Genomic DNA, 15817 nt, shown 5'->3' with positions numbered 1-15817 from the left:
CGGCTGCAAAGTGAGCGTTAGACCCTTTCCTGACTGACTCTAAATACCAGCGGTAGCCCAAAACCAGCGTTAGGAGCCTCTAACGCTGGTTTTGACGGCTAACGCCAAACTCTAAATCTAGCCGAATATTTTTTGTCATTTCTGCTTACATTTTTAAATATAGGGAATTGTACTTTATTTATTTTATTTTATTGATGCTATACTTGTTTTAAGCGCCTGATCAGTGCTCTAAAGGTTTTAGATGTGTTAGGTTATTGTATTTATGTTTAATATATTGTTTTAATAAACATTTGTAACCATTTGTGACACAAATCTCATAGTGAGCTGTTTTCCATGACCCAATTCTTTGTGGTTTTAGACTATATATTCTAATAATCTGATATATTAATCTAATATAGTATTATTGACTTATTTTAGCTGTTTTTTTAACAGCGCCAGGGTTTAAACAGTCTTGTTCTTTTGGGACATCACTGTATTCTGGGAAGCGCAAGGGGCAAAGGGCCTCTGTTACTACTTTGTCTTTTTGGTTGAGGTGCTTGATTCGCTTGGCTTATGAGACAGCGTGACATAAGCTTTCTCAGAGGATCACGGCTCATTCAACTAGAGCTGTGGCTTCGTCTTGGGCCTTCAAGAATGAGGCCTCTATGGAGCAAATTTGTAAGGCGGCTACCTAGTCCTCCTTACACACTTTTTTACAAAGTTTTACAAATTTGACGTTTTTGCTTCTGCGGAAGCTGTTTTTGGGAGAGAGGTTTTGCAGGCTGTAGTGTCCTCAGATTATGGTCCGCCTTTTATCCTCCCGGTTTCATTCAGTGTCCTCTAGAGCTTGGGTATATGTTCCCAATAGTAATGAATGAAGCTGTGGACTCTCCTCCCCTTTAGATGGAAAACATAAATTATGCTTACCTGATAATTTAATTTCCCGCCCGTGTCTCCGTTGGGCAGCCCTAAATTTATTCATCTTTTGGCACCTTTTTTACCCTGATATTTCTCCTACTGTTCCTGGTTCCCTCTGCAGAATGACTGGGGGATGAGTTAAGTGGGGGGAGGTATTTAAGCATTTGGCTGGGGTGTCTTTGCCTCCTCCTGGTGGCCAGGTTCTTAATTCCCAATAGTAATGAATGAAGCCGTGGACTCTCCTCCCCTCGATGGAAATTAAATTATCAGGTAAGCATAATTTGTTTTTCTTAAAATAAACATTGCTCCTGGCAGCAGTTAACTCTTTATAAAAGACATTCTAATGCATGATGTATGCATTAATTCATTAGAGCTCTTAAGTTGAGTACAGCCAGTGATTGGAGGGGTTATGTGGCATGTGCTTCTGATTGGTTAACCTGCTGTGTGCTAGCTGTGAGCTGCAAAATTTACAGCACCTAAACGGAACTATACGTAGAGTTCTACAATCAATTGTGCACACATTACACATGCTAATAAATTTGAGCAGGTAATTTTTGTACTTAGAATGTCCATTTAACTAGGTAGACAATAAAATCCTGTAATAGTTATGCGTTCAAATGTGTTGGGCACAAGCAAAGATTGGTACAGTGATTGTAGGGAATTAGCTTGTCTAAAAGTAGTACACTCTACTATGATAAACAATTACAGCTGTTAAAGGGACATGAAATCCAAAATTTTTCTTTCATGATTCAGATAGAGAATACAATTTTAAAAAACTTTCCAATTTACTTCTATTTAATTTGCTTCATTTCATTGTTATCCTTTGTTGAAAGGTTTATCTAGACAAGTTCATGAGCAGAAGAGAACCTAGGTCCTAGCTGTTGATTGGTGGCTGCATATAAATCTCGATTGTGATTGGCTTACTCATGAGTTAGAAACCATTAGTGCATTGCTGCTCCTTCAACAAATGATACCAAGAGAATGAAACTAATTAGATAATAGAAGTAAATTACAATGTTGTTTAAAACTGTATTCTCTATCTGAATCATGAAAGAAAAAAAATTGGGTTTCATGTCCCTTTAAAGTGCAGCTTGTAAAGTGCAGCTTGAAATGAATTTGTATGAGTGTTTTCTTAAATGGAACATTTAATTTCTACCTTATTTGTAGATCTTTTAATGGTCACCTCACTTTAGCCATGTCAGCATGAACGTATTGATATGAGTCTATTTTACTTTTAATCTTTTTAGGTTTGAAGAACGTGCTCAGACAGAGCCTCTTAGTGCACTAAAATACTTGCAGAATGATTTGTCTGTCACTGTGGATCACTCAGACCCTGAAGAAACTAAAGAGGTGAGGAGAAACCATATTTATGCTAAATCACATTGTCTCCAATTCATTGTGCCATGCAAGGCTAATGTTAGTGGGTTGAAAGGTCTATTTGGTTTATAGTGAATTTCCCTTATAAGAGATGTGTAGGGATTTAATGGATGCTTTACTAGGAAGTCTATCAAAATACTACAGGGCGCTGTGAAGGAAAATCTAGGATAAGTTATGTAGTTGGATGGCTAAAAGCTCAGCGAAAATAGAGAAAACTTCCATGTAAGAAGAGTGAGTTTAAATGGTATTTCCATGAGGCCTTCCAGGTGACTATATATGGCTTCATGTGCAAGGATATAATCTGCCTCACCTCCACCATGCAAAACATAAATACTCGGTATTATGATTAATTACAGTTGGCATACAAATGTGCATACTCACAGTTAATCCATTGGCCATTGTTACAGAATTGCAATGTTCATCTTTTGTCAACCTTTTCTGCGTTATCTCAAATTCAGGGAAATTGGTGGGAATACAGGCACAGGCTAGTTTAAACGGACATCACTAATTCAATACTTCTACTCCTTTTGAATGGGGCGAGTAATGTTTGAAGAATTTCTCTATTTTAAAATTGCTAGGAGTAAAGCTAGACTTCATCTTAAACTGTTTAAAACTCCTTGGTTGAGTATTGTCTTACAAGACCCCCCTCTTTCTGAATTAGAAAGAGGCAAACCTAAAACCCTTCTCTCTTGTGTTATGGGGAAACAAACTGACTGACCTGGCAACTAGTTTAGTATGTATTCTGTTTGCAATTTCCTTCTCTTTAAAAAGTGGTACCGGGAGGATGATTATTTTTTATTATATAACCCCTCACAATCAGTGCTTTAGTCATTTTAGTTTCAAGTCATACGGTTTCGGAGGTGACCAGAAATGCATCTTCTGGACATTATAGCAGTTTACCTTTGAAGGAAAAGCAATGGTTTTATGTGCCAATTGTTCCTTTTGCGATAATAGAGTTTCAGTAGAATGTGTTTTTTAATCTTCTTGTTAATCTGATGGCATTCGATTTCTATCGGGTCAAAAGGTTTTCCATTTTTTTTGTTTGTTTTTTTTCTTTAGATACATCACCCTAAGGTGGGATTTTCCACACTTTTTTTCTCTCTCATGTCATCCTCTCAATTATTTAAATACTAAACAGATTAAGGCAGTTTTTACATGCATTCGAGACTTATCTGGTTTGTACTACTGGTGTGATCTGCTGTTGACCCTCTTGGGACTCCCCAAATGGACTGATTTAAGGTCAAATTGGAACTTGCTGATCCCATGACACAGATATTTGAAAGCCTGTAAAATGTCTACATCCTCAGTCTATTATGTTTTAGATGTCTTCTCTTTGTGAATGCAGTTTCATTGTTATTCATAGAATAGCAATCCTACATGAGGGGTTCTTGAAGGGACTCCGTGGGTCCATGTCTCATACACCTCAAATTTTTCAAGCTAAAGTACGTAGCTGCATTGTAAGGCCTCAGTATCCCCATGGGATTTACCTTTGGTACTTGAATATTTGTTGGTTTATCCCCTTTACATCTTTATCCAAATTCGATTCCTCGTGACACTTGTTCTCCCTTGTTTTGTGCTTTTAAGAAGCTGGTGAAAGGGAATTGGCTTTACAAACTGGAGTTTGTCTGCTGACGTTTGTATTTTTACTGGACGAAAAGATTAGAGACAGATTGAAAATCTAATGGTCAGTCTTCGCGGATATCACATGGCGTACAATGGAAAAAAAGATTTTGCGCTTGATTGTTTGGGTCATCGTCTTAGTCTATAAATCTGTAAAGGTGCCTATTCTTCAGGTTTTGAATTCTACAATCCATTGTCCTCTCTCTTATGAAGACCTTTGCAGGCAGGAAGGCAGTTAAACTTTCTGAAGTACTATAAGTTTAATGCCTCCAAGAACATATATTTGTTTGTGCATTGTTTTGACTTTCAAATTAAATGTTTTTCTACTTCTGGCTGCTCTTGTTTCTACTACTTTAGTAGTTCATTGTTGAATGCATCTCACCAAACATACTTCCCATTTCTCCTGTTAATTGTAGTCAGTCCACGGGTCATCCATTACTTATGGGATTATATCTCCTCCCTAACAGGAAGTGCAAGAGGATCACCCTAGCAGAGCTGCTATATAGCTCCTCCCCTCTACGTCATACCCAGTCATTCTCTTGCACCTAACTAATAGATAGGACGTGTGAGAGGACTGTGGTTATTAAAATTAGTTTTTATATCTTCAATCAAGAGTTTGTTATTTTAAACAGCACCGGAGTGTGTTGTTTTTTCTCAGGCAGCATTAGAAGAAGAATCTACCTGAGTTTATGTATGATCTTAGCGGTCGTAACTAAGATCCATTTGCTGTTCTCGGCCATTCTGAGGAGTGAGGTAACTTCAGAACAAGGGACAGCGGGCAGGGTTCACCTGCAAGGAGCTATGTTGCAGTATATTATTTTCTAAGGAATGGAATTGACTGAGAAAATACTGCTAATACCCATATAATGTAAGTGCAGCCTTAAATGCAGTAGTAGCGACTGGTATCAGGCTGATATGTATGTATGTTACACTGAGGTATTTCTGGGGAATGGAACTTCACTAAGAAAATACTGTATACATTTAACTTATATTTGAGCCCCCACTGCAGTGAAAGCGACTAGCAGCAGGCTTATTAGTATCATTTCATAATTTTATTTTAAAACGTTTTACTGGCATGTTAATCGTTTTTCTCTGAGGTACTTGGTGATAAAAATTTTTGGGCATTATTTTTCCACATGGCTGTCGTTTATTTATGAATAAATTCAGTTTACTGAGCTTCCCCACTGTTATAATATGAGTGGGAGGGGCCTATTTTGGCGCTTTCTTGTGCAGTAAGAATTCACTCACAGTCTTCCTATTCCTTCCTCCATGATCCAGGACGTCTCTACAGAGCCCAGGGGTCTCCAAAAACTAGTTTTTGAGGGAGGTAATCACTCACAGCAGACCTGTGAGACTGTGCTTTTGACTGTGATAAAACGTTTATATTCTGTTATCCGTTTTTTTGGGTATTAAGGGGTTAATCATCCATTTGCTGGTGGGTGCAATCCTTTGCTAACTTATTGCATTTATTGTGAAAATTTGGTTGCTATAACAAATTTGGTTCATTGTAATTCAACTGTGACAGTTTATGGTGTTTCTTAAAGGCACAGTAACGTTTTTTATATTGCTTGTAAATTTATTTCAAAAAGTATTTTCCAAGCTTGCTAGTTTCATTGCTAGTTTGTTAAACATGTCTGACACAGAGGAAACTCTTTGTGCAATATGTTTAAAGGCCAATGTGGAGCCCAATAGAAATTTGTGTACTAATTGCATTGATGCTACTTTAAATAAAAGTGTACATGTAAAGAAAATTTCACCAGACAACGAGGGGGAAGTTATGCCTACTAACTCTCCTCACGTGTCAGTACCTTCGTCTCCCGCTCGGGAGGTGCGTGATATTGTGGCGCCAAGTACATCAGGGCGGCCCATACAAATCACTTTGCAAGACATGGCTAATGTTATGACTGATAGTATTATCTAAATTGCAGAAATTAGGGGTAAACGCGACCACTCTGGGGTGAGAACAGAGTGCGCTGATAATATTAGAGCCATGTCTGATACTGCGTCACAATATGCAGAACATGAGGACGGAGAGCTTCATTCTGTGGGTGACGGATCTGATCCAAGTAAACTGGACTCAGACATTTCAAATTTTAAATTTAAGCTTGAGAACCTCTGTGTATTGCTAGGGGAGGTATTAGCGGCTCTGAATGATTGTAACACGGTTGCAATTCCAGAGAAAATGTGTAGGCTGGATAAATATTTTGTGGTACCGACGTGTACTGACGTTTTTCCTATTCCTAAAAGGCTTACAGAAATTATTAACAAGGAGTGGGATAGACCTGGTGTGCCCTTTTCTCCCCCCTCCTATATTTAGAAAAATGTTTCCAATAGACGCCACCACACGGGACTTATGGCAGACGGTCCCCTAAGGTGGAGGGAGCAGTTTTCTACTCTGGCTAAATGCACCACTATCCCGGTGGAGGATAGCTGTGCTTTTTCAGATCCAATGGATAAAAAGTTAGAGGGTTACCTTAAGAAAATGTTTGTTCAACAAGGTTTTATATTACAAACCCCTTGCATGCATTGCGCCTGTCACGGCTGCGGCGGCATTCTGGTTTGAGTCTCTGGAAGAGACCATTAACTCCAGTTACATTGGATGAGATTACAGACAAGCTTAGAGTACTTAAGCTAGCCAATTCATTTATTTCCGATGCCGTAGTACACTTAATTAAACTTACGGCTAAGAATTCAGGATTCGCCATTCAAGCGCGCAGAGCGCTGTGGCTTAAATCTTGGTCAGCCGATGTGACCTCTAAATCTAAATTGCTTAACATACCTTTCAAAGGGCAGACATTATTCGGGCCCGGTTTGAAAGAAATTATCGCTGACATTACTGGAGGTAAGGGTCATGCCCTGCCTCAAGACAGAGCCAAACCAAGGGCTAGACAGTCTAATTTTCATGCCTTTCGTAACTTCAAGGCAGGAGCAGCATCAACTTCCTCAGCTCCAAAGCAGGAAGGAACTGTTGCTCGCTACAGACAGGGCTGGAAACCTAACCAGTCCTGGAACAAGGGCAAGCAGGCCAGAAAGCCTGCTGCTGCCCCTAAGACAGCATGAAGTGAGGGCCCCGATCCGGAAACGGATCTAGTGGGGGGCAGACTTTCTCTCTTCGCCCAGGCTTGGGCAAGAGATGTCCAGGATCCCTGGGCTTTAGAGATCATATCTCAGGGATATCTTCTGGACTTCAAAGCTTCTCCTCCAAAAGGGAGATTTCATCTTTCAAGGTTGTCAACAAACCAGATAAAGAAAGAGGCGTTTCTACGCTGTGTAACAAGATCTTTTACTAATGGGAGTGATCCATCCAGTTCCGCGGTTCGGAACACGGACAAGGGTTTTACTCAAATCTGTTTGTGGTTCCCAAAAAAGAGGGAACCTTCAGACCAATTTTGGACTTAAAGATCCTAAACAAATTCCTAAGAGTTCCATCGTTCAAAATGGAAACTATTCGGACAATCTTACCTATGATCCAAAGGGGTCAATACATGACCACAGTGGATTTAAAGGATGCCTACCTTCACATACCGATTCACAAGGATCATTTATCGGTACTAAGGTTTGCCCTTCCTAGACAGGCAATACCAGTTTGTAGCTCTTCCCTTCGGGTTAGCCACGGCTCCAAGAATCTTTACAAAGGTTCTGGGCTCTCTTCTGGCGGTACTAAGTCCGCGAGGAATTTCGGTAGCTCCGTACTAGACGACATTCTGATACAAGCGTCAAGTTTCCAGACTGCCAAGTCTCATACAGAGTTAGTTCTGGCATTTCTAGGTCGCATGGGTGGAAGGTGAACGTAGAAAGAGTTCTCTATTGCCCACTCACAAGAGTTCCTTCTTGGGGACTCTTATAGATTCTGTAGAAATGAAAATTTACCTGACAGAAGACAGGTTAACAAAACTTCTAAATGCTTGCTGTGTCCTTCATTCCATTCAACACCCGTCAGTGGCTCAATGCATGGAGGTAATCGGCTTAATGGTAGCGGCAATGGACATAGTACCTTTTGCACGCCTGCATCTCAGACCACTACAATTGTGCATGCTAAGTCAGTGGAATGGGGATTACTCAGATTTGTCCCCTATGCTGAATCTGGATCAAGAGACCAGAGATTCTCTTCTATGGTGGCTTTCTCGGCCCACATCTGTCCAGGGGGATGCCCTTCAGCAGGCCAGACTGGACAACTTGTAACAACAGACGCCAGCCCTACTAGGTTGGGGCGCTGTCTGGAATTCCCTGAAGGCTCAGGGATCATGGACTCAGGAGGAGAGTCTCCTTCCAATAAACATTCTGGAATTGAGAGCAGTTCTCAATGCTCTTCTGGCTTGGCCTCAGCTAGCAACTCTGAGGTTCATCAGGTTCCAGTCGGACAACATCACGTCTGTGGCTTACATCAACCATCAGGGAGGGACAAGGAGTTCCCTAGCGATGATGGAAGTCTCAAAGATAATTCGCTGGGCAGAGTCTCACTCTTGCCACCTGTCAGCGATCCACATCCCAGGCGTGGAGAACTGGGAGGCGGATTTCCTAAGTCGCCAGACTTTTCATCCGGGGGAGTGGGAACTTCACCCCGGAGGTATTTGCACAACTGCTTCGGCGTTGGGGCAAACCAGATCTGGATCTCATGGCGTCTCGCCAGAACGCCAAGCTTCCTTGCTTACGGATCAAGATCCAGGCACCCAGAAGCGGTTCTGATAGATGCTCTGACAGCACCTTGGGTCTTCAACATGGCTTATGTGTTTCCACCCTTCCCGATACTTCGACTGATTGCCAGGATCAAACAGGAGAGAGCATCGGTGATTCTAATAGCGCCTGCGTGGCCACGCAGGACCTGGTAAGCAGATCTAGTGGACATGTCGTCCTGTCCACCATGGTCTCTGCCTCTGAGACAGAACCTTCTGGTTCAGGGTCCTTTCAAACATCCAAATCTAATTTCTCTGAGGCTGACTGCATGGAGATTGAACGCTTGATTCTATCAAAGCGTGGATTCTCGGAGTCAGTGATTGATACCTTAAATACAGGCTAGGAAACCTGTTACCAGGAATAATTTACCATAAAATATGGCGCAAATACTTATATTGGTGCGGAATCCAAGAGTTACTCATGGAGTAAGGTTAGGATTCCCTAGGGATATTGTCTTTTCTACAAGAAGGCTTAGAAAAGGCTTTATCTGCTAGTTCGTTAAAGGGACAGATCTCAGCTCTGTCCATTCTTTTGCACAAGCGTCTGTCAGAGGGTTCCAGACGTTCAGGCTTTTTGTCAGGCTTTGGCCAGGATTAAGCCTGTGTTTAAAAACTGTTGCTCCGCCATGGAGCTTAAACTTAGTTCTTAACGTTTTACAGGGTGTTCCGTTTTGAACCCCTTCATTCCATTGATATCAAGCTGTTATCTTGGAAAGTTCTGTTCCTAATGGCTATTTCCTCAGCTCGAAGAGTCTCTGAGTTATCAGCCTTACATTGTGATTCCCCTTATCTGATTTTTCATTCAGACAAGGTAGTTCTGCGTACTAAACCTGGGTTCTTACCTAAGGTAGTCAATAACAAGAATATCAATCAAGAGATTGTTGTTCCTTCATTGTGCCCTAATCCTTTCCTCAAAGAAGGAACGACTTCTGCACAATCTGGACGTTGTCCGGGCCCTGAAATTCTATTTACAGGCAACTAAAGATTTTCGACAAACTTCTTCCCTGTTTGTCGTTTATTCGGGACAGAGGAGAGGTCAAAAGGCTTTGGCTACCTCTCTCTCCTTCTGGCTTCGTAGCATAATACGTTTAGCCTATGAGACTGCTGGGACAGCTGCCTCCTGAAAGAATTACAGCTCATTCTACCAGAGCTGTGGCTTCCACTTGGGCCTTTAAAATGAGGCCTCTGTTGAACAGATTTTGCAAGGCTGCAACTTGGTCTTCACTTCACACCTTTTCAAAATTTTACAAAATTTGACACACTTGCTTCTTCGGAGGCTGTTTTTGGGAGAAAGGTTCTTCAGGCAGTGGTTCCTTCCGTGTAAAGGTCCTGCCTGTCCCTCCCGTCATCCGTGTGTACTTTTAGCTTTGGTATTGGTATCCCATAAGTAATGGATGACCCGTGGACTGACTACACTTAACAGGAGAAAACATAATTTATGCTTACCTGATAAATTCCTTTCTCCTGTAGTGTAGTCAGTCCACGGCCCGCCCCTGTTTTTACGGCAGGTCTAAATTTTTAAATTAAACTCCAGTCACCACTGCACCCTATAGTTTCTCCTTTCTCGTTTGGTTTGGTCGAATGACTGGGTATGACGTATAGAGGGGAGGAGCTATATAGCAGCTCTGCTTGGGTGATCCTCTTGCACTTCCTGTTAGGGAGGAGATATAATCCCATAAGTAATGGATGACCCTGTGACTGACTACACTACAGGAGAAAAGGAATTTATCAGGTAAGCATAAATTATGTTTTTTTTCAAATAAGAAAGAATGGTATCTGTCTGGAAAAGGAGGGTTCTTAGAGCTAGCATGGGCACAAAAGCCTAAATAAATGTGGAATTTTTAGTAGCATGCTTTTTCCCCTCCATATCTAGATGGAAAGAAAAAAGCTTAAAGGGACAGTCTACTCCTAAATTTTTGTTTAAAAATATAGATAATCCCTTTTTCTTTCTAATGACACGATGTGTCCACGGATCATCTAATTACTATTGGGAATATCACTCCTGCCCCAGCAGGAGGCAGCAAAGAGCACCACAGCAAAGTTAAATATCACCTCCCTTCCCTCTAACCCCAGTCATTCTCTTTGCCTACGTTAGAGCAAGGAAGTGGTAAAGTTAGGTGTTAGAAAAGATTCCTTCAAGATTTTATTATTAGTGCAAGATTGTGCTCCTTTGTCCTAGGGTGTAGCCTAGTCCATATCGTTTCTTCAGTAGAGCAGTGGTGGCTTTAGAGCGTCACTGCGCCCTCCCATATACTGATGCTGCCCTATTTCTAAAGCCCTGCTTTTTTCCAACAGGTCCATGTGAGGGATCTTGCCTCTCAAACCTAGTGAGCTGCCCCTGCTGCCAGGCAGATGTATAAAGGTAAGTGCTGACCTTTTTATTTTCTGGGGGGAAATTCAAGAATAAAAGATGGCACTTTTAATATAAATTATATAATGGGACATAATATGATTCTCTTATGACTTGGAGAATAATTATTTTGGGCCGTAATAGCAGGCACTGGGGACGAGGAACAGGCTCAGTGGTCGGTGATGTACCGAGTCCACGGGAAGCATCTAACTTGTGGATATTGTCCTTCCTGACAGGAAGTAGCAAAGAGAGCACCACAGCAGAGCTGTCTATATAGCTCCCCCCTTAACTCCACCCCCCACTCATTCTCTTTGCTAGCTCTAAGCAGGAAGGGTAAAGAGAAGAGGTGTTAAACTGTTGGTTTTATTTTATCTTCAATCAAGTGTTTGTTATTTTTAAATGGTACCGGTTTTGTACTATTTACTCTCAGGCAGGATATAGATGAAGATTTCTGCCTGGAGGATGATGATCTTAGCATTTGTAACTAAGGTCCACTGCTGTTCCCACAGAAGCTGAGGAGTACAGGAAAACTTCAGTGTGAGGAACGGTTTCTTGCTATACAGCAATGAGGTATGTTCAGTCCTATTTTCTGCAGAGACTGTGTTAACTCAGAAAGGCTGACAGTGTCCCCATTAGGGGAAGGGTAAGCAGTAATTTTACTAGCTTACATAAAGGGTTAATTTTTTTGTGGGCACTCAGTTTATGTGAATTTGGGACAAACGTTTTTTGTGTCTGGGAGTAACGTTTTCTGTTTTATGGGACATTTGCTTGAGGGTTCTTTGGGGTTGTTTATAACCCACATGGCTTTCAGGCAGGGTTTGTTAATTTTGTGTAGGCCCCAGCAACATCGAGTGAGGTGGGCAGGGCCTACATTTACAAGCAGCAAGCAACTTCTCCTGAGGTCCTGATAGTCTTCTGAGGGACTAATTGAAGCTTTAAACCCCCATATTATCGCTTCCTAAGGGTAGGTAGGGCCACAGCAGAGCTGTGGCAAGGTGCTTAGGGGGTTTTAAACGGTTTTAGACAATTATCAATCCGTTTTTTTCATTTGGGGTTCTATTGCTTTTTTACTTGTGGTGCAATCCTTCTAAAGCTTAGTGGGTACACTGTTAAAATTTCGGAATTTTTGAAGCAATTTTAACCTGTTTTGAAGTTTGTGTATGCCTTTTTTTTTTTCTCTTAAAGGTACAGTACCGTTTTTGCAAATTGTGTTTTTTTCATTAAATAAGTGTTTTCCAAGCTTGCTTGCTTCATACTAGCCTGTTTAAAAATGTCTGACACTGAGGAAACACAATTGTTCAATTTGTTTAGAAGCCATTGTGGAACCCCCTCTAAGAATGTGTCCCAATTGTACTGATATGTCTATAAATTGCAAAACAGCATATTTTGACTTATAAGAATTTGGCATTAAATGATTCTCATGACAGAAGGAAACAGGTTTTGCCATCTAGTTCTCCCCAAGTGTCACACACCAGTTACGCCCGCACAAGCGACGCCAAGTACCTTCTAGCGCGTCTAATTCTTTCACCTTGCAAGATATGGCTTAGTTATGAATTCTAGCCTCACAGAGGTTTTAATCTAAAACTGCCAGGGTTGAAAGGGAAGCGAAGTAGCTTTGGGTTAAGAACAAATGCTGAGCCTTCTGACGCTTTAGTAGCCTTATCGATATTCCCCTCCACAATGTTCTGAGGTAGGGATGAGGGAATTTGCTGTCTGAGGGAGAGATTTCTTATTCAGGAAAGATGTTCCCTCAGACAGATTCAGATATGACGGCATTTAAATTTAAGTAGAGCACCTCAGTTTGTTTGCTCAGGGAGGTTTTAGCTACTTTGGATGATTGTGACCCTATTGTCGTTCTAGAGAAATTGTGTAAAATGGACAAATATTTAGAGATTCCTGTTTACACTGATGTTTTTCCGGGGCCCTAAGAGGATTTCGGACATTGTTACTAAGGAGTGGGATAGACCAGGTATTCCGTTCGCTCCCCCTCCTGTTTTTAAGAAAATGTTCCCCATTTCTGACACCATAAAGGACACATGGCAGACGGTCCCTAAGGTGGAGGGAGCTATTTCTACTCTGGCTAAGCGTACCAACTATACCTATTGAAGACAATTGTGATTTCATTGATCCTATGGATAAAAAGTTAAGAGGGTCCTCCTAAGAAAATTTTTTGTTCATCAGGGTTTTCTTCTTCAACTATAGCGTGCATTGTTCCGGTAACCACTGCAGCTGCTTTTTGGTTTGAGGCTCTAGAAGAGGCTCTACAGATGGAGACCCCACTAGATGACTATTTTGGAACAGAATTATGGCCCTTAAGTTGGCTAATTCTTTTATTACAGACGCCGCTTTTCATCTTGCTAAGTTGCGGCAAAGAATTCAGGTTTTGCCATTTTAGTGCAAAGAGCGTTATGGCTTTAAGTCCCTGGTCAGCTGATGTGTCATCTAAATCTAAGCTTTTGACCATCCCTTTCAAAGGTAAGACCCTATTCGGGCCTGCACTGAAAGAGATCATTTCAGACATCACTGGAGGTGAAGGGTCATGCCCTCCCTCAAAATAAGTCAAATAGACAAGGACCAAACAAAATAATTTTCATTCCTTTCGAAAACTTCAAGGGTGGTCCCGCTTCCTCTTCCCCTGCTGCAAAGCAGTAGGGAAACTTTGCTCAATCCAAGCCAACCTGGAGACCTAACCAGGCTTGGAACAAGGGGTAACAGGCCAAGAGCCTTTTGCTGCCACTAAGCATGAAGGGGTAGCCCCCCCGATCATGGGACCGGATCAAGTAGGGGGCAGACTTTCTCTGTTTGCTCAGGCCTGGGGCAAGAGACGTTCAGGACTCCTGTGCCGTAGAATTTCTAACTAGGGGTTTCTCCTAGATCTCAAGATCCTCTCCTCCAAGGGGGAGGTTCCATCTTTCTCAATTGTCTGTAAACCAGACAAAAAAAGAGGTGTTTCTTAATGATGTTGTAGAGATCTTTTTACCATGGGAGTGATCTGCCCAGTTCCGAAAACAGAACAGGGGCAAGGTTTCTACTCCAATCTGTTTGTGGGGTCCCAAAAAAGATGGGAACCTTCAGACCAAATTCTAGATCTCAAGATCCTAAACCCAATTCCTAAGAGTTCCATCCTTCAAGATGGAGTCCTTTGGACTATTTTACCAAATGATCCAGGAGGGTCAATATAGACTACTGTGGATCTAAAGGATGCGTATCTACACATTCCTATCCACAAAGATCATTCTCAATTCCTCAGGTTTGCCTTTCTGGACAGGGCATTACCAGTTTTTGTGGCTCTTCCCTTCTGGTTGGCCACGGCGCCAAGAATCTTCACAAAGGTGCTAAGGTCCCTTCTGGCGGTCCTAAGGCCGTGAGGCATAGCAATGGCGCCTTATCTAGACGACATCTTAATTTAAGTGTCGACTTTCCAACTTGCCAAGTCTCACACCGGACTTAGTGTTGGCCTTTCTAAGATCTCATGGGTGGAAGGTGAACGTGAAAAAGAGTTCTCTTATTCCTCTCACAAGAGTTCCATTCCTGGGAACTCTGATAGATTCGGTGGACATGAAAATATTTCTGACGGAGGTCAGGAAATCAAAGATTTTACCACCTGCCGAGCTCTTCATTCCATTCCTCGGCGTCAGTGGCTCAGTGTATGGAGTTAATCAGACTTATGGTAGCGGCAATGGACATAGTTCAAGTTTGCTCGCTTGCATCTCAGACCACTGCAAACTATGCATGCTCAAAACAGTGGAATGGGGAATTATGCAGATTTATCTCCTCAGATAAATCTGGATCAAGAGACCAGAGACTCTCTTCTTTGGTTGTCACAGGATCACCTGTCCAGGGGGGAATGTGTTTCCGCAGGCCAGCGTGGGTTATTGTGACGACGGACGCTAGCCTACTGGGCTGGGGTGCAGTCTGGAATTCCCTGAAAGCACAGGGTTTGTGGGACTGAGGAGGAGGCCCCTCCTACCGATAAATATTCTGGAAATAAGGCTATTCAATGCTCTTCAGGCAGTTTGCCTCAGCTGGCTTCGGCCGGATTCATCAGGTTTCAAGTCGGACTACATCATGACTGTAGCTTATATCAATCATCAGAAGATAGAAGTTTCCAGGATAATCCGATGGGCAGAGACTCTTGCCCATCTATCAGCGATCTATATCCCAGGGGTGGTGAACTGGGAGGCAGATTTTCCTAAGTCGTCTGACTTTTCATCGGGGGGAAGTGGGAGCTACATCCGGAAGTGTTTGCTCAACTGATTCAGCTATGGGGCACACAGAATTGGATCTGATGGCGTCTCGTCAGATTGCCAAACCTTCCTTGTTACGGATTCCCAGGTCAAGGGATCCTCAGGCAGTACTGATAGATGCTCTAGCAGTACCCTGGTCGTTCAAACCTGGTTATGTGTTTCCACCATTCCCTCTCTTCCGCGTCTGATTGCCAGAATCAAACAGGGAGAGAGCTTCGGTGATTTTGATAGCGCCCTGCGTGGCCACGCAGGACTTGGTATGCAGACCTGGTGGACATGTCATCTCTGCCACTGAGACGGGACCTTTTGATTCAAGGTCCCATTCAAGCATCCAAATCTAATTTCTCTGCTTGAAGATTGAACGCTTGATTTTATCAAAGCAGGGTTTCTCTGAGTCGGTCTAGATACCTTGATTCAGGCTCGAAAGCCTGTCACCAGGAAGATCTTTCATACAGATGGCGTAAATATCTTGTTTGGTGTGAATCCAAAGGCTACTCATGGAGTAAGATCTGGATTCATAGGATTTTGTCTTTTCTCCAAGAAAGGATTGGAGAAAGTTTGTTCGCTAGTCCTTAAATGGACAGATATCTGCTTTGTCTATTTTGTTGCACAAGCGTCTGCAAGATGTCCCAGACGTTCTGGCTTTTTGTCAA

The 15817-nt window shown here is 42.2% G+C and overlaps 1 protein-coding gene across 3 annotated transcripts in view; it reads left to right on the top strand.

Moving 5' to 3' along the window:
• MKLN1 (muskelin 1) overlaps positions 1-15817 on the top strand; it is a 512658-nt gene that overhangs the window by 462194 nt on the left and 34647 nt on the right. For all 3 annotated transcript variants that reach the window (XM_053716396.1, XM_053716397.1, XM_053716398.1), the window contains one exon: positions 2145-2247. In XM_053716396.1, the coding sequence (XP_053572371.1) occupies positions 2145-2247 (103 nt within the window). The remainder of the gene's footprint in view (positions 1-2144; positions 2248-15817) is intronic.

This window comes from Bombina bombina, chromosome 6, assembly GCF_027579735.1.
Source record: "Bombina bombina isolate aBomBom1 chromosome 6, aBomBom1.pri, whole genome shotgun sequence".
In the NCBI taxonomy this organism is placed as follows: Eukaryota; Metazoa; Chordata; class Amphibia; order Anura; family Bombinatoridae; genus Bombina; species Bombina bombina.
The sequence above is the reverse complement of the archived record's forward strand: the minus strand, read 5'-3'. Positions and strand labels throughout refer to the sequence as shown.